We start from the raw sequence: 19,463 nt of genomic DNA, 5'->3' as shown, positions 1-19,463 counted from the left end.
TGTAGTTTCAGCTGGTTGTTCTAAGTGTGCGATAGGATGATGTTAGCTGCTCTTTTCGTTTGGTTTGGCATGTTGATGTTGTAACCTACTGTGACTTCATGTTCTGCTAGTCAATGCAAGTGGCTGTTCTATGTTTATACCTAGATAATTGTAGATCCTGTTAATTTAACTTAGTGTTGTTCATGTGTCTTTCATTCCTTCTTTTTATTTATTAACCATTAATTTTTTTCTCATACCTGATGCATGTTCACTTCTTTACTTTTTCATTGCTGAAATCCAGAAGCTAGACTCTCTTCTTTGAGACTTGTTCAGGTATAGTTCTAATTAGTTCTTAGACCTGCTTTTCTGCTATAGGCTGCTTACTGTGGAACATTTCCAAGCTGTCAAAGCAGTAATAGTAGTGCCATAGAAACATACAGAATAAAGTATAAGAACATTGTTTTTTTACTTTGAATGCTTTTGTTGTTTGTTAAAGAATGATGGATTGCATGTCTACCATTAAAAAAAAAAAAAAATTGATGTGAAGGCATTCAATGGTATAGAAAAACTTAATGTCATTTCTCCATATTTCTCCATCCTATGCTGGTTATTTTGGATTTATCTGATTCTGTTTGGTTTTTTTTCCTTAAATGTACTCTGTTAAGGTCCTTGAATGTCTGTCTGAATGGGAGTCAAAAATGCTGGTGTTCTGGGGGAATCATCAAGTCTTGTAAGCAAGTCAGTGAACATATGTTTTAACAGGGAGAGTTCACCTTCAAAAAATAAAGTGTATTGAGGTTTACTGCCTAGATGCTATATAGATCCTAGTTGCTCTATTTCCCCCTATGTGAACCTTCAATGTGTTATTTTCTCCTGTGAATTAATTGCTTAATTCTCTTACAAGCCCTCTGTGTTCCACTTGGTAGTTTTTTGTTGGACGTAGTATTAGTATAATGGAGAAACACAAGGTGTTTTTTACCCTGGCAGCTGTTTTTTTAGTCCCTTCAGAATACATGCAGATCCACTGCACATTAAAGTTCTTGTCATGAGCAAGGTCAGCCATTACACACAGATTTGCTACTCTATTTTTCTAGAAAGGAAGTATATGCACTTATTTACTTCTTGTGTTTTCATTCAATTTAAGTCCTTACTCTTTGTAGGAATTATCTTAACCAGAAGTCCTGTTGGAGTTTACAAAGAGGGGAGAAAAATAATCTGTTCATTCTTTTAAAATATTTTGCTCCTTATATGAAAACAGGTGTAACATATTAGTTATATATTCCAGTTTGTCTTCTGCAAATACAGATAATTGTACATAAAGTAGAATAAGTATATTCTTTCTCATAGTTACTGTTTTTGAATGTTATTTTCACTACTTTTGTGGGCCTCTTCTAAGGAAAAAATATATTTCTAGGACTTCATTAATATTTTTCTTTCCAAGCAACAAACATTCTCTTTTTACAAAGAATATAATTTCATATTAATGTAACATCAAGTTAGAAGTCTTAGGCAAAGGGAAATACCACTTTTTCAATGTGAGACTTTTCCTTAACCCTGGTAGTTTTTACTCTGATTACCCTTCCTTTCCTCATCTTTAGAAGATTTTATTGCCAATGTTTATTAAATAATTCTGATTAACTTGAAATGTAGCTGTTTATCACAGCACCACTGGAGTCCTACATTGGGCTTCTGTGTTTTTCAGTCTTAGTTGTATTGACTGTTGATCAAGTATAAAACTACTCCCTATACCTGTATTTTAACTTATAAACCCTGTAAAAATCTGGGTTCATATTTAAACTGAGCTTCCGATAAATTTGGACTCTTTTCTATGGAAATTTGGTTTTTTATCAACTGCTTCTGTGTAAATGCATGTTGGATGAAGAAAATTGTTAAAATAAGTTTCTCACATGTGGAGAATTTTTAGTATTTTGGGTTGATATCTGCTTCCCAGAATACTTCAGAACTACCAAACTGAAACATGGTGTGATTCCAAATGCAAAATTTATTTCTTGCAGGTTTGTCATGTGTTTGTTTTTGACCATTCAGATTTTAATTATATGCAACAAAGTAATTTTTTTTGGCCCTGAATACTCATATTGCCAAATATATATATGTACATATGTACCCACATACATATATATATATAGTTAAATATACAATATTATTAATTGAATATGCAACATTATTAATTAATAATCCCATGGGCATTGGTGTCTGAAGGACCTTAAAGATGAAGAGCTGTACAGAATACTCATACAAAAAAAAATCATTGCAGATCTATTAAGTGACTGTTTGTGTAATGTTAAGAGGAAATACACTAAGGCACAAATTGTTGAGTAGCGAATTAGTTCTTAACAGCTTTGCCTACTTGTATTTTCTGTTGAAGTTTTCCAGGATGTGCTTCTGTGTTTGAGCACCTGCTTCAGTTTGTCATAAAGTTTTTGGTGCTGTGAGATCCCTTCACTAACTGCTACAGTTTGTGTGATGGAAACACACCAACTTCTTTACGCCTCTCACCTTCACATTCTTGTTAGTTCTTCAGGAATGTACTTAGTTCAAGTATTCATTCCCTATCCCCTCCCCCATATTTATTACCACCTGATAACTTATCAGTAGTCAGTCATCAATACTGGCAGTGGTACCCAGATGAAGGGTAGTAAAAGGCGATTAACTCCATTGCTTCCTTGTCTCTTCTTTTGTAGAAATGCTTCTGTTCAAAAGAATGCTGATGATTTTATATCTTGTTTGCGAGAGAGATTTTAATACTTAACTAGTGATTACAAAGGCACTGCTGAAAAGGTGGTTTTTGCTTGTGTGAACAACTCAATTATACTGAAAGAAATTGGTCGATGCAGTGTGTTGTTGCATGAATTATATATACATGTGATATGTGGAACAGCTAAAAGATAAGCCTGTGCATCATTTTGTGACACTTGAGTTAAGGCGTGAAACTACCAGTGATAGATGTTCTATACAAAAGAGAGGATTTATTTCTCTCAAAAGTCTGATTGCTCTGGATGTATTTTTTTTTTTGATGGCTTGACTAATTCAGTATGGTGCTTGGAAGTTTGTGGTCATTTCCTGTGCTAAAATGCTGAAATCAAGGAGTTAATAATTATAATATTTAAACCGGGCAGTCATGCATATATTTTAAAGCAAATCTGTTCAGACTTGCTCCTCTTCATTTGAAGTAGGAAAAATTTCCTAAGCATTGGCTATGAATGAAAATGGTTTTTGTTGATTATCCTAGGTAAATTTTAGAAAAGTATTTTGGAAATTACCCCCATTTTGTTCACCACTGTTCTTTTGTAGGATTTTTGTGTATTTTTTTAGTATTTGATTGCAGAACATCTAAATACTCAAACCCACATATTTTTAAAGAGGTTTCTAAATAAAAAGGCTAGTGATTCTGTCCACAAATCAGACTTGCTTGTTTGTGTCACTGCTTCAGTAATGACCAAAAACTTTAAAACTATGAATGGATTTTTTTCTTAGGCTCTTGCAGTTTGGCCTCAGGCAGTATTTACTAGTCCTTCCACATGAAGAATAAGAGATAAGCTATCAATTAACCTTATTTTCTTTGCTTTTCCAAACCCTTACCTCATCCTATATCCAGAGGGTGCTGACAGTATTCATGTTGGCTGAGTTGCCTTAGATTTTTAAGGGTTGCTGCATAGATTTAAGCTTTTTGGTTTAGAATGAGCATCTTTGGAAATTAAACTCTGGTGAATTTCCAGCATACTCTGCGAGAATTTTCTTATTGGAAATGAAATGTATTTATTGGAAACCATAGGTTTGAAAGTATGCATGATTGTAGATATTAGGTTGTTCTTGAGATGTGCCAGAACTCCTTCATTATGTCATCAGCACTGGCAAAATTCTTACATTTAAATTTACTCCAGTGGGCCGGAGTGAGTGTAAGGGATTTTGTCTAGTTTAGGAAACAGCCTTTGTAAACACCTTTTTATTACCATTTGCCTGAGAAACTGACCACAACGAATGCAATTAATTCAGTCTTCACTTACTGTTTTTTCTTAAATATGGACTGTTGAAATAGACTGCCTTTCTCAGTTGGCAGTGGCATTATTTGCCTTGGCTGTACCTGTGTTCCCCTGAATGTGAAACAAGAATGAATAATGGAATCTTTTTTATCATGGAGATCCAAGTGCCTTGACTGCCGTCTTCACATATAACTTCAGTCTCAGTTTCAGGTGGTCAGCTTTGTTGATCAGTTGGTCACTGCAATTTTAAGACATGTATCTGCTTGATTTTAGGCAGAGATAAGGATCTACAGTTACGTTTTAGAAGATATATGTGGGGACCTATGAGAGTTACTGTGAATGAGAAATGATAGATTGTTAGTTCATTATTTGGGGATTAGGAAATAGCTATGATTTTTATGGATTTGGAATCCCTCCCTGCTCACAGAAAAGCAAGTTGTAGTGTTTTGGTAGCTGATGCTTTTGTAAAATGTGTTTCAGAACTCAGTCTCTGGAGATGTATTTATAGAAGAAAGGGGTTATAGTGCTGTTAGAGTGTTTGGCACTCTCCATGACCCTCAAAAAAGTCACGGCAATCAGATGTAGTCCCAGGTGACTGGGAAGAGGGAAGCTTTGTACCCATTTTTTGAAAGGGTAGAAAGGAGGACTCTGGAAACTACCAACCTGTGGCATCCTGACTGCTGTCCATACCTGGAAGGATCATGGACCAGATCCTCCTAGGAGCTGTGCTAGGGCATGTGGAAGACAGGCAGGTGATTTAGGACAGCCATCACAGCTCCACCAGGGGCAACTCCTGCCACCCCCTTCTACGGGTTTACCTTCTATAATGGAGCAACTCTATCAGTGGGCCAGGGGAGGGCTACAGATGTCATTTATCTGGACACAGTTCCCAATACAATTGCTTTCTCTAAATTCAAGAGGGGTGGATTTGATGGGACAGTTACATCCAAAGGATAGCAGTCAGTGGCTTGGTGTCCTGATGAATTTCAGTGGTGTTCCTCAGGGGTCAGTAATGGGACCAGTGCTGTTTGATAGAGGGATTAAGTGCACCCTCAATAGGTTTGCAGGTGACATGAAGCTGAGTGGTGCAGTTGACACATGTGAAGGATGGGATGCCATCCAGAGGGACCTGGACAAAGCTGGAGAAGTGGGCCCCTAGGAATCTCAGCAAGTTCCACAAGATCATGTACAAGATGGTGCACCTGGGTCAAGGCAATCCCTGGTATCTGTATAGGCTGTACAGAGGTCAAGAGCTGCTGAGAAGGACTTGTGGTGCTGGTGGATGAGAGGCTGGACATGACCTGGCAATGAGTGTTTGCAGCCCAGAAAGCCAGTTCTACCCAGGGCTGCATCAGTAGCAGTGTCCCAGCAGGTCGGCGGAGGGGATTCTGCCTTTCTACCCTGCTCTGGTGAGACCCCATCTGGAGAGTTGCATGCAGCTCTTAGGAACAACCTCTAAAGACTATAAATTTAATTTTAACAGACAGGTCTGTAAACCTTGATATTTCTTTTTTTTTTTTAACCAGATAATTTTAAATTCTCCTTCTTGCACTGCAGAGTAGGCTTTCCTGTAAATACTGACCAAATCCTTCTTTCATGTTTAAAGCAATAGAAAGTATTCCAGAAAATGAACAGTAGAACCTGCATCTCTTTTTCCCAAATAGTAGTGGGGGAAGAGGAGGTTAACATTTTAAGATTTAAATATCTTATTGAAAAAGTGGCACTGAGTATCCAGGAAGTTAGCATTATCATGCTTTGACCTCTTCCCATGCTCAGTCTGATTTTTTTTTTAATTGTTGTTTCTTTGTTTGAGTATGTATGCATGTAAGATGTGACTAGTTCTATTACATCAAAGAAATCAAAATTAGAAGATCTTAAGACTCAACAAGTTGAAGAAGGAGTCTTTCATAAAAGTGTTAAATGTGCATTCATAAGCTTTGCAAATTGAAACATCAGAACGTTTCAATTAAAAATAAGACAAATTAGCATAGGCAGTCCTTGCTGTCTCCTGACTATCCAGTACGCTCTCTGAATTCCATTACTGATCAGTTAGCAAACTGTGAACTTGATCATTTATTGATATAAGCAATTCTTGTAGCACTGTTGAGGGTATATTAACAATACACTGAACTCTTTGTAGATTATAATTCTAGTTAGGACGTATTTATTCTGTACGATAAGCTGAGAGATTCTTTTCCAGAAACATTCTTCTGTCCTCAGCAATAGAAGCACTGTGTCAGGGTGATGCAGTGGAAGTTTTAGCACTGCTGCATGTGCCATAGCTGTTTTCAGGGCTTGAGTTGTGTGCTGCTCATCAATTAGCATAGTAAATTCAGTGAACAATTGCAGGAGGCTGCTTGAGAGTAAGGAGTATCTTATCTTCAAAATCAGGTGCTCTTTCTGAATGCTCACATTAATCTGCATTTTAATGGAACAAGTTCATTGGATGTGGCAGGATGTTGAAAAGATCAATGTTAATGTTTGGATCTCGAGATTGTGAGGAGAAAATTCCATTTTTACTCTGTTGTCTGAGATGTATCATGTTGCAGTGCTACTACCCTTTCCTAGAATTTTCACTGCCTGTGAGATGGTCTTAGAGTGCCAGAGAATATTAGGTGAAAAGAATATGAATGTCCCCAGGAGGCATCGTCTTGTGTTTGGTTTTAGATTCTCATTTCTTTGTGGTCTTCTCTGTATGCTGTACAGATGTTGGGGCACATTGCTGGTGTGTGTTTTAGGGCTTCTATTTATTTTTAAAGGAGAAGTCTATTTTTTGTTGCCAAGCTGTCTAGCAACAGTAGTACTTCTGGTGACGGATATCAAGATACAATAAAAGTGTGTTTATTAAATTTTATAAAGACTCAAAATTTGATATTAAAAGGCAAAACAAAATCTGAGAAGACCTATTTTTCACAATTCTTTGAGAATTCTAAGTATGTTTGATTAATAGATGGATGGATTAAAGTGAAAATGTTGAACTTTTGCACTAAGCAATACCACATGAAAGTCACTACTCAGCAAGTAACAATGGTGACTTAATAAATACTTTGAATTAAATTGTGAAATTACTTTGAATTTTGAATTAAATTGTTAAATTACTTCAAGGATGATAGGTTGAATGAAACTTCATTAAACAAGTCTTATTATTAATGTTAATAGTAATATTGTGTGACAGTTAATCAGTGGATGAAATATATGTTAATTTTGTATTCTATTTTGCTTCTAATCTGTTCCAGCAATGAACAACTGCTCTTTAAAAAAGTAAAATCTTGAATTAATATTCCTTCATGCACAACTGTAGCTTTCTAAAGAACTCTTTACAACATACTCTTTTAAGGTAGCAATATTCTGTACCCAGTTAAGAAATGAAAAGTAAACTCTAGAGGTTTTTAATGCATCTCCTTGAAGTCTTTGAACAGATGTTTTCTTCTGGTGCATTTCTATTTGCTTTCTTAACCGTGGACTATTAGGAAAACTTATTAAAATTGTATTAATCTAAAGAATAACAGTAGCTGAAACAGATTTAAGTGAAATAATTGAATTTACTTCTGTATATCGTTTAGAGTATTTTTAAGTCTTATTTGAAATGTAAATAAGCTGTACATGATTGGGTGAATGTTGGGTTTTTATTTGCCTTTTTTTTTCATTTAGTAGTTGATATTACATTTTCACTGCTGCTTGATTTTGTTTGTAGAGCCAGAATGAAGACTGGGGAGGTTTGTCTGAGGATATCTTATGATTAAGAGCAATCTAAGGCATTAGCCCTTTTGACCCCATCTAGATGATTGGTAACTACCAAGTTTACCATTTTGGTGGCATGGATTAAATGGGTGCTATGCAAAGAGTGCTGCACGTGTAATTAAGTCCTTGCAAGGGTAAACAGAAAATGGGTGATGGGCTTAACTTTCTGCAACACTTGCATGATGGTCTTTGAAGAGTGCTTTGAGTGTTTCCTTTTATTTTCCTTTTATGTACTAACCGCATCAACCTGAAATCTTTGACTTCTACTGGCTTTCTTTGGTGTTGGTAATTACATGGGATAATGCAAGTTAGAGAAATGGATACCAAAGCTAATAACTAAACAGATGTTTGGCTTTGTTTACTTACAATCAGCCCATATAAACATGTATTTATTGGAAAATGAGCTGTTTACATCTGCTATGCAAAGAAAATGGGCCCTAAAAAGACTGGGTGCTGCTGCAATTGACTGTGTATCAAAATGCCGGATGCTGCATGACAGAACAAAGCTTATTTGCATATATAGTGCATTGCAACATATTTTTATCCAAAGCATAAGTGGAATACGTTGTGGCAGTCCTACTAATAAAGGTAAGATTTTAATTTGCATAAAGCAAGTTTAAAACATACATGAAAATGATTTGCTGGAGAAAACTTAATTAGTCTGCTTCTTACTTGATATAATGATAAACAAGTAGTTCAGTAAACAGATTGGCTTTTGTACTGTGGAACTGTGGTAATAGATCTAATTTCATATGCAGCTTTATAAATACCAGGATTTAGTTTCCAGATAAAAGAAAACAATTGTAGTAGGCAAAATTATTTGTAATATGTTCAAAACCAAATTCAGAGCTGTTGTGTGGGTATTTTTACCATTTAAGAGTTTCCTAGTGTATGACAGAGCCATTGATATGTGTTGGGAAGAGGAGAGCAGCCAATAATCTGCTTGCAAAGTAGACACGAAGAATTAGGGCGGTCAGTAAGTCATTAGCTGAAAACAATTTCTTTATGAGCTTGGACATATTCTAAAACAACTGTAAAAAAAAAAACCTAAGTGCTCAAGCTTGATACTTTCCACATTCCCTCCCCCCTCAATTTTATTGCTTTTTCTGTGCTCTTCATGATAACAAGTTCATGTACAAAGAGTGTGATTCTCATGGTGAGGTTAGAATTGAAACTGTGCCTCTGTGCCTATAAAACTTTCCTTGTGATTAGAACTTTAAAAAGCTACCTACATTGTTCAGCACCTGTGCTACGAACAGAGCTTAGGAGCCCTAATCGGTTTTTTTTTTTTTTTTTTTTTTTTTTTGTGTCTCAGATGGCTACAAAGACCAATTCTGACACATACAAACTCAGGCTTAGATAATTGTGTGACTCCAGTTTACTTGCCTGCATTATGTCCCTGGGTGAATTCTGTGTGTGGGCACAGTTTTGGTTGAAGAAATGTGCTTTGTCCCCATTAAATTAAACACAGTTGTATTATCAATAATGTCCATTCCATGGACATTATTGATGTCCATGGAATGCGACTTATTGGCCTGTACTGTTCCTTGAAGGAGTGAAGGAATAGTTGCTGTGTTCAGACCCTTATTTACAAGGTTGTGGTTCTGCAGAATATGGAGAAATAGAAATGGCATCTACTGGGCTGAGTGGAGAGGGAGAGATAGATGATTGCACATAATCAGAGAGAGGGAATAGTTAGCCTGCAGTAAGGAGATGCAGGCTGTAAACAGGAATGAAGATCATCTGGGTTAGAGAAAGATCTGAGGTAAAGTAGGTTTGCCTTAGGGCAAGGGGAGGAGTTTGGCTCAGGGTTTGGGTGTTTGGATTAGCCTGATGTTTAACTAATTGGTTATACAACTTTAAATTACTTTAATCCTTTTTACTCTGAAGCATAACCAAGCCTAGAATGAGTAGGACTTTGTTTTTTTGTTGGCTGTTTTAGAGAGATTTTCTTGTAAGCTAGGGTGTTGAGTCTACATCTTCCATGTGGCAGTTATAATAAGCCTGTTGTAATAAGCCACATATTCAGTAGTCGGTTTTGTAGATAATGTGGCGAAATTTATGGTAAGCCTTGCATAATATTGAAAAACCACGTGAAATCTTGATATACATTCAAATTGTTCTGTGTAGAAATTCTGCTTTCTACCGAGAGCATTTTACAGTGGTAAAGTCATGGTCTTGAGTCAGAATGCAGGTTGCTCATCACCCAAACTCATGCTGACAGCAACTCTTGTTGAGGAAGCTGGATCCATTCTTACTGTCACCTTTGTGTTGATCTACTTGCCCTATGGTTCTGGAGCTCCTAGATGGTTAGCCAAAACTTTAGCTCATGCAGAGGGAGCATGAGGGAAGTGCCAGGAGGAAAAAACAGTGGTATTGGCAGTAAAAAGCAGCTGCTTTTGGCAAGCCAGGACTTTAGCAAAAGTTGATAGTACAGCTTAAATTACATCCTATTTGTTAAAAAATCACAATATCTAAGTGCTTGAAAAAGCCAGTGTTCCACATATCTTGTGCTGACTCACTGTCTGCTGTGAACCCCCCAAAGTCAGCCTGCAGAGGTAGGGTCTAATTTACTTGTCATATGCTGCACCCCTGCTGTTGGCCTGAGTCATAGGAGTATAGTGAGGAGCTTCAGCAGCAGTATTGACTTTGGGAGTTTTCAGCTGTCCTTTCTCTCCCTCTTTCCTTGTGCCAGAAAAGCTATTTATACAGCCATTCTAGAACTGGATTTCAGATCCATTTTAACTGATCCAATTCAAATTGCTTTTTTTAAAAAACATAAAAGTCAGCAGCTTTTCTTTTCTGTGTTTACAACTTGTGCCTGCAAACATTTGTCCAAACAATTGTAGGAACGCAAAGTGCTGCAGTACCAGGAAGGAAGGGAGATGCTTAAATGCCATTGCCATGGAAGCTGAATAGTATTGGACGTGACATGGCTTGTTGCAGCAGTATATTCTGGTCAGCTCTTCAAAGATAACAGCCCTGCAGTTTAAGAAATGCTTCCTTAAGCGAAGGAGAATAAGTGATGCAAACCTGTATCTGCAGTGCTGAAAGAAAACGTTAATGAATCCTAATGTGCCTAGTTTGACAGTTTGCCAAACATACAGACACTGTCAGATTATCTGATGGAGAACTCAGTGATTTTATTTTTTTTTTTAAATAATTGTGGCTCTAACTTCGCAATACAAAATGTTTAGCCGTAAGATGTGCTTAAAGCATTTGTGTTTTTGTGGTGGCGAGGTGGAGCCTCTGATGGATTCTAAAACCATCCTTACTGCTGAAGGCTGGGCTCTCGATTGTTCCTGGCTCGCTGCATAGCAACTGATTGGCACATGTGGAGGAGAGCCTCCCGGAGCGATTATCACCTCTGAGCTGGCAGATCAGAGCAGCAGCTAAGAGGCAGGAAGCGCCTACTATTATCCGGTTATAGTGCACAAAGCTTCACCTGATCTTTGTAGTGCTTCTGGGAGAGAGGCAGGCAGGCCACTGCTGTCCTACCCTTCTGCTCTGGTCTGTTGAGGTGATGCTTTAGAGCTGAAGTCTGTGCATATGCTTGGATGTTTTGCTGAGTAACATTTGCAGGGCAACTTGCTGTTTCATATCCTAGTTGAGAATTCTGTCGACTGGTTTGCATCAATCTTGAAGATTTTTTGTTTTCTCTATATAGAAAGCTTCAGACAAGATCTTGACTAGGAGTTGGTATTGATGAACCATCCTATTTATTTGTTTGCTTGTGGGTTTTTTTTGTTTTTTGTTCATCTTTTGTAAGAGCATTATAGTTAATACTTGTCTTTGAAGATGTTCAAAAGATGTTTGTAAGTGTTTCTAGGTTCTCTGAGATAACACTTGGGTCATCTTTGAAAGTAAAAATTTCTTACTTTGAAAGTAAGAATTTCGTAATAAAAATGCCGTAGTGGGAAATACCAAGGCCAGAGTAGATGGGCCCTGAGCAACCTGGCCTGTTGGAATGTGTCTGCCTATGGCACAAGGTTTGGAACTAAATTATCTAAAATATCCCTTCCTACCCAAACCCATCTTTTTAATAGAAGTCTCTGAACAGTTAGCTAACCAAAGATCAGGAGACAGGTACTCTCCTGTTTTGAAATCCTTGAAAAGGCAAGTGTACAGCAGCAATTTCCTAAAGCAGCCGTTCATTAGAAATATTGCCTAATAATGATTCAGAAGTAGAGTGTGAAAGTAATTGCTTTTGAAGCATTGCTAAGGAAGTACTTGTTAAAGGTGAATTTCTTCCTACTGCAAAAGCTTCATGTTTCTAAACATAAACCCTTATCCTCTGCTCTTGATTTCCCCATAGCCTGCTTCTGTAGAACTCTTCCCAAACTTCCATGCCCTCCGTGGACCCCCATCTTGTGTGTTGTTTGAGCTAGGGTTTTGTTAGATGCTGAATGAGGAAAAAAGCCAAGTCTTTATCGAACAATGGCAGTTGTAATTTTTGTGTGCAGTTTAACATGGCTTGCCTTCACAGGCTTTGTGCTGGGTTTGATGGGAAAGAAGTTAAAATAATAATGTAAGCAAACTTTCCCTGCAAAAGAAGTTGAGCAATGTGTTGATGAAGTCTGTGTCACTGCCATGCGATGTCATCAGTAAAATGGCAGCCCTGCAACACGCTGGACTTGAGACAGTTTGGTATAGACATAAAGAATTTCTTTTCTCCTTCTTGCCTGAGGAAGTAGCACAGTTTTTTTTGTCCGCTACAGACTTAAAATACCTTAAATTGCAGCAAATAAATAATTCAAGGTAGATGTTAGGCAAATTTTCCAGTGGAGATGATAATGTAGCATTTAAGTAGATTGCCTGAGGCGCAATAAAAAGGCATCACTGGATGCCTTTAATAGATGAAATATATCTCAGGAAAGTTACAGGTATACTGTTTGGGAGACTGGATTAAATTAAGTCCCTTCTAATTTTATTTTGGCTATGATTTTTAATTAGTTTGGGTCATGACAGAATTGGCTGAGAAAATGTCAGCTGGGTTGGACTGGCTAAATAGTTCTGTTTGCTCAGATCAACTCTACCATTTTTCTAATTTAAAAAATCTTCAATGACTCAGGCTGACAATTTCAGAGAGTATTATTAGCTTTTTAAAATGAGTTGTCAACACAGATGTCGTTTTGAAGAAGATTAATTCTAGTAACTTTTAAAATACTGCAATTCCACAATATGCAGCTTGTGTTGTAGAGCTATTACTTTTCTGGCAGTACCAGGATCTAAGACCTTTGTGTTAAAGTCAGATAAATGGTTTACAGCCAAAGTTTTATGTGATGATTTTTCAGAGGTGGTATTTCATGTTAGTTTGTCTTTATATTGTACACTAAGGATACCATTGCTTCTTCCATAGCTTCTAGACCAACTAATTTAATAACTTATTAGATCTAAATTGTTATCTTAAACAACATCTGAGCCTGTGAAACATGTCCTTGGGGTCTGCACATTCCCACCAAAGGAAAGCAAGGCAGTGTAGATATTGATTGTGGAATTTGACAACTGTCCCTTCCCCATATTGTCTTTTCTGGTATTCAGACCAGCAGGCCAGCTGCTCTGGAGACAGTGTAGTGGGGGGGCACAAAAAAAGGTCAGTCATAGTTGAAACTTGTGAGATGCTGTAGTTCTGTGATGGCAAACAATTTGTCAAAACTTCATATTCCTTTTGGTTGCTTGTCAGGCTGCCCACAGTGTCAGGCCCTCTGTGTGGGATGGTCCTGGGCGTTCGTGGTGGGGTGCAGAGGCCTCCCAGGAACCCCAGTTTTCCTTCTCAGTATTGCTGTGTTATCACTTTGTATCTCCATTACTGTTGTCTTCCATTTGATCCCTTAGGTTCACTTCTACAAGATCAGTTTATTGCTAGTCTAGTTGCAGGTGGTGTTTACATTCTGTGAACTAAAAAGGAGTGAAATAAGCACTTTCTCCTTACTGTTGTCTGACAATGTGTCTTGCTTTATCAGTAAACCATAAGTTTCTGTGAAGATGAGCCACTAATGCCACAACAGTAATGTGAATCTATCATCTAATTTTGTGTACCATGGTTCTAACATCAAAGAGAGTGAATTCCTCAAGGTATAAACCATTGAAAATACAAACAGGGTTGGGAATACCCCAGACTTTGTGGGACTGTGCAAGTTGGGAAAGTACATGAAATGAGCACTTCCATGGACTTATTTGTTGATGTTTACAGTTATGTAAAACGGGACATGGTCAGCATTTCCAGGGCAAAGAGGATGCTTAAGAATGGTACACACATAATCCTTGAATACAACAGTAGGTTGCAGTCAGCTTCATTAGAAGGAGAATGAGCTGCTCTCATTCTTCTTTCTGTCCAGAGAGCTAAAGTAAAATTAAGGAGAAGTCTGTTAGGAGATTTGACAAGAATTTCAGTGAAAACACAGACTTTGATGGCTCCACATTCCAGTGGTATACACTGGAACACAAGAGTTTTTTTCAAGGAAGAGGAGAATCCTATGTATGCTTATATAACCCAGATAAAAATTGGGCATTTTAGATTGTTACAGTATGACTGTTCTTCGTTTGTCTGCATGAACAGTCACCAGTGTAAGTAAAGCAGAAGTTTTGCCTAGGGACCTTTCTGGGAATATTTATGGGAATTCTAAGGTTAGTAATTTATTCTTTTTAGTCAAAACTCTGCTCCCTAATAACATACACTATTACCATGCAGTGCCTTTTGCAGTTAGGAATATGTCTAAGGATTTTGTTTTTAATGTAGACTGATGCTTTCTACTTAGGCCATGCGAGAGGTGTTAAGTGTTGAAATTTACATTTGTAATTCTTTATTATATAACAAATTCTTTTCAATCTAAAAATCATATAACTTACTTGTAACTGTCACAGAGTTATATAGGTGCTATTATTTTGTGAACTACTGGATTTGTAGTTGGCTTGGTCAGGATAATTTAAACTACTGTGACATGATCTTCAGATTACTAATGCTGAAAAACAGTATAAAAAACTGTACAGCTTCTGGAATATTTTTGTTATAGTTTTTTTGTCATTTGAGAATAGAATTTAAAAACATGCAAGCTTGGACATGCAAATAAACTGCGATGGCCCAGAGGAGACAGTTTTAAAAGTCCATGGGAGCTTTCTGAGTTCTGTTTTAAAACTTCTGTCATTCTGGGAAGTGGGATACTAAAATAGATTGAAGATTGTAATTGTTACAGGATCAAAGATGGAAACTGACATGCAGAGAGTTGAGTTTTGTGTGTTTTCATCCCAGAAAAAGTTAATTTGGCATATATGGGGCTGATGCCCCTCAATTACTGTTACTCCATTATTGAGTGTTGCTTTCTTTCTAGCTCATCTTTCAGCAAATTGAATACTAATGTTCATGCCAATCGTACAAGAGTGTATTGAGTTCAGCAGCACAATCCAAAAGCAAAGAAAACTTTGCCTGCTTGAGAGGTGTATCAGAGGCCTCCATTTTTCTAAACAGACTCTCTTTCAAAAAAGGAATTTTTGTCACCAGTAATGTCACAGCTGGACTACCCTGGCATGGTGTGCCCACAGCCATGTTCTGGAGGGCTGGTACTTCTAAACCTGTGTTCTATTAGAGCAGATGTGGGGGGTGATGTCAGATGCCACTTAGCTCAGTGTCTGTCTCTGACAGAAGCCAACAGTCAATGCCTGATGGAGACACAAGTAATAGATAGGGTGGCCCATCTCTGACGCTTCAAATTTTTCGGCTAAGAAGAAATGCTGAGCTTATGTAATAAAGTATTTATGATACAAAGTTTTTCTGTCTGTTGTTGGACACAGCATGCAAGTATGGGGAGGGGGTAAAACAGTGATTCTGGCCACTACCCTCACCCCCTGGATGTCTAGAGTAGTCAAAAATACAATATTGTATTTCCATATCAAATTTAATGTCAGAGATAAAATAGCAAGGTAATATTTTTGTTTTCTTGCATATCTGTCCACCTTTCTGTTATGTATAAGAATATGTACATTTCTTTTGTAGCCACGTCATGAATACTTTAATGTACCAGTGTACTAAATGGCTTCATTCATCATGCATGCAGAATTTCAGAGGAGATAGACCTGTGACTTACTCATGACAGAACATTATCATCAGCTTGCTGAATCCAGTCATCCTGAATCTAATAGAATGCCACAACCATTCTCTGCTGTTGTACTTTCCTCTTCCCCCTCTGTTTTACAGTGTTGTCTCTTCACATGTCTCATTTCAACAAAACTTGTGCTTGTTGCCATATGGTTTAACTTTTTTATTGTGTGTAAGCTTGAAGTCTTATGCTTAAGAGTTCTGTAGCATTTTCTGAGCTAAACATCTATATACTGCAATACCTATATTGTAGCATTCCTCAACCCACATTTATCTTTTAAATAGGTTGTGGTGGTATTTAAACAAATTCTAAAATTAAGCCTGCAGGTGAAGTTAAGACTTACAGAGAAAGTAGTGAAGGAGAAGTATCATGTGAAATGTGTATACACAGAAGTATTAAATGATGCTGAATGAAATTCTATGTAGACCATGCATCTTACTTAAAGGTGCAAATAACACTATCCCTTTCTGAGGACTGGCACAATAGTGTGCCTCACCTTACAAAAAGGAGAGGGGCAGAATTGAGTAGGTCAAAGAGAATGATGAGTAAATCTGAAATTAAAACATTTGTATTTAAATGTGAAGAAGGCTCATGTGAGTAATTTAAGTTACTGCCACTGAAAGGGAGAACAATACCTTTGCTTGACGAATAATGGAATCACAGAAACATTAAGGTTGGAAAAGACCTCTTAGCCTATTGAGTCCAACCATTAATGATTAGGGTTGGAAAGATCCAAGTCCATTAACAGTATGCTTGCAATATGCCTTCTTAAATTGGCATTTCCAGTTTTAAATGCAGGCTGCCTTGTGTATGGGAGAACTGCCACGAGGGTGAATATAAGTGCATTCAGTTGAAAAGTGGGCAGAGTGAGAGAGCATGTAATGCATCCTGTTTGTAACTGAAAACCAGTGCTGATTCTGAAAATTGTTTCCATGAATTGTCAAGGAAGCAGTTACTAAAATGAACCCCAAACAAGCTAGTTCCCTGTACTATATGTGGTAATGCACTACCTTCCAAATGTGTTAAACTGACAAAAAATGGGATTTAGGGGATTAGACAAAAGATTTGGATTGGATTTGCAGCATTCTGAAATCTTAGAAAACAAGATCATAGGAGTGGTTTTCCATTTCCAAGTTTGCCTTTTTTCTGTAAGCCATTAACAATGTGTTTGGATGTCTGGTTAATGCTGCTTTAGCCTGCATTATTTCATGCCTGTTGGCTTAAAATGCTGTGCATTGAGCTGTAATGAGATGCTGTTTTTCTTGTTATCTGTATACAGCTGCTTGCTTCTAAATGACTAGGTAATGAATTAGCTTTTCTGGCATGTTTGAAATAAAGTATTGCATGCACTTTTGTCTCATGTGAATGACTTTTTTCTTCATCTGTGTTCTGATATTTCAAATTTGTTGTTTGCCTTGGGTGATTCTGAGCTGCAGGTAGTATATAACACTGCAGAATGTTTTACCTAAGAATTGGATAAAATGTTTGACACTTAGTAAAACAAATCATGTGAACAAAACATAATTCATTCTATTTGCTTCTTAAAAGTAATAATTAATGAAGTCATTTTTCTAGCAAAAGACGTTAGCCTTTAGGTGTTCCTTGAGATATATTGTTGATGAGGAAGGCACATCTGTCTCAAGATTACTGCTTTAGTAATAAAAACAATTACTGAGTTCTGAGTCTGAGTTCTGTTGGTGATGTATCTGTGGACAAGTAGCTAATGTCCTTGAAATAGGTTGCTTTTAATGGTTAGCCAAAGACCTTGATTTACTTGAAGAAATGTAGTGTTTAAGTATATGCCTGCTGAAAATCATGTCAGACTTCGAAATGTCAGTGAAAACAGCAATACTAATCTACTCTAAAACCAGTGGCAGCACTGCTCTCTATTTCTTTACAGCTATAAAGAACTTTGTTTTCAGGAAATATCCTGTTGCACTCCAGAGTAATTCTTAAGTGCCCACTGCTGTCTAATCAATTTAAGATTAAAAAATTATTTTATTTCAAATATTTTGAAGACTCTGAAATGCTTGAGAAGTTGTATTCTTGTAGAATGCTGTTGAGTTCTGGTGTCATAGTTAGCTAACTGTATAGGATTTCTAGAGTAAAATGCCTTACCTTCGTGGATAGGGGAGGTGTGTGTCTTCTAAAATGAATGCAACAAAGTAATCTGGAAATATAATTTGAAAAGTTATATTAGAAATGCTACATAGCCATTTCTTTAGTCAGTGCCTCCTTTTGGGCATTTGGTAAAATACATGAGTAAATCTTTAATCCTGCCATCCTGTCTGGCTTTCAGGTCACTGCAGGTTTAAGAAAATTTAAATATTGCATCAGTGAGGGGAAAAAACCAAGCCAGCACTACATCTTTAATACACCAAGTGTCTTGTTTTCAATTTTAACTTGCCTTTTTATTGCAATTTTTTATTGCAATTTTTTATTTTGTGCTGGATTTTAGAAGCCATCTTATTATGCCTGTTCCAAGCTCTGACTGATGTTTGAATGAAGTTGACTTCAAGTATCATAGCTTGTTGCTTCACTGCTGAATCACCTTATACATGAGCTGAATAGTCATAGTAAACTTGATAATTTTGTGCCACATAGTCAAGGCTGATAGAGATAATATTCTGATGTTATTTGCAAGGTTTGAGGTGTTTAATTTTGTGTTTTACTGACATTATTTTTCTAATAAATATTTGCAAAGCAGTTGAAAAATAATTTGTTGGCTGCCTTAACTGTTCTATGCCTTTTTTTTCTGCTGCATGACATGTCTTGTTTTAGGATGCTAAAGTAAGTTTATTCATAGTCTTGCTGTTAAAGCTTTTGTTTTGATACAGACACAGTATCCCCTTTTATTTATCATGGCATTGTTAATAGTTACTAAAAAAAGCTTAGCCTAATGTTTCTAGTTTAAACCATTTTTTTTCAGAGGCTATGGAAGTAATGAATACAAAACTGATGATCATTTTTTTTGGAATTTGGTATTAAACATCTTTGTCTGAATCTAAGGAAAGCTTTCTAAGGTTGGAATTAACTTAAAACTTTCTGCCTTGTGTGGAATAATAAAATTCCTGTCCTAAAAACTCCACCCTCTTTGAAAGGGATCGATTTGACACCAGGCATACCAGGTACCGTGACCTGCTTTTATTAATTAAAAACATGGGATCACTGTATAAAAAACCAAACAAACCAAAACTCTTATAAAGATCTTAAGGGATACTGTATCTGAGTTGCATCTGTAGTTTCATTCATCCACTTACTTGTTATTCCCAAAGAGATTTTTAAGACCTTTGAAACAATTCACCACAAGATTCACTGATTCCATTGCAAGCTCCTTCCCCATCCCTCCCCAGTTCCTATCTCTGTTACTCACTTGTGATTTGTTCCCTGCTGGTAGATCTAAATTGTATTATTTTTATTATGCTTAAGGACAATAAAATCTACCAGCTATTCTTGTGCACCATGGCAATCTAATTAATAGCTCTGTGAAAAGTGCAGCTAATACCATGTTTGCAAACTGCAGTGCTTCCATGTTTTCATGTCTTTTCAGCTTGCTTTTTCAATTCAGCATCTTCCATACTAATTCATGTACAGCGCTGCTCAGTAGAAACAGTGTTCATTTACTACTGTCTCAAATTTTCCCTCCGTA

At 36.9% G+C, this 19,463-nt stretch overlaps 1 protein-coding gene across 4 annotated transcripts in view; it reads left to right on the top strand.

The window, feature by feature from the left end:
* Positions 1-19,463, top strand: part of AP1S2 (adaptor related protein complex 1 subunit sigma 2) — a 30,989-nt gene that overhangs the window by 9,592 nt on the left and 1,934 nt on the right. The window contains exons 5-6 of one of the 4 annotated variants that reach the window (XM_018913568.3): positions 7,675-7,768; positions 15,712-19,458. The exons of 1 other annotated variant lie outside the window; for it this stretch is intronic. In XM_018913568.3, the coding sequence (XP_018769113.1) occupies positions 7,675-7,719 (45 nt within the window). In that variant the 3' untranslated portion in view covers positions 7,720-7,768; positions 15,712-19,458. Of the gene's footprint in view, positions 1-7,674; positions 7,769-15,711; positions 19,459-19,463 lie in introns of those variants that run through there. 2 more of the 4 variants (XM_018913566.3, XM_009089679.4) reach the window with 2 other exon arrangements.

This window comes from Serinus canaria, chromosome 1, assembly GCF_022539315.1.
Source record: "Serinus canaria isolate serCan28SL12 chromosome 1, serCan2020, whole genome shotgun sequence".
NCBI lineage: Eukaryota > Metazoa > Chordata > Aves > Passeriformes > Fringillidae > Serinus > Serinus canaria.
The sequence above is the reverse complement of the archived record's forward strand: the minus strand, read 5'-3'. Positions and strand labels throughout refer to the sequence as shown.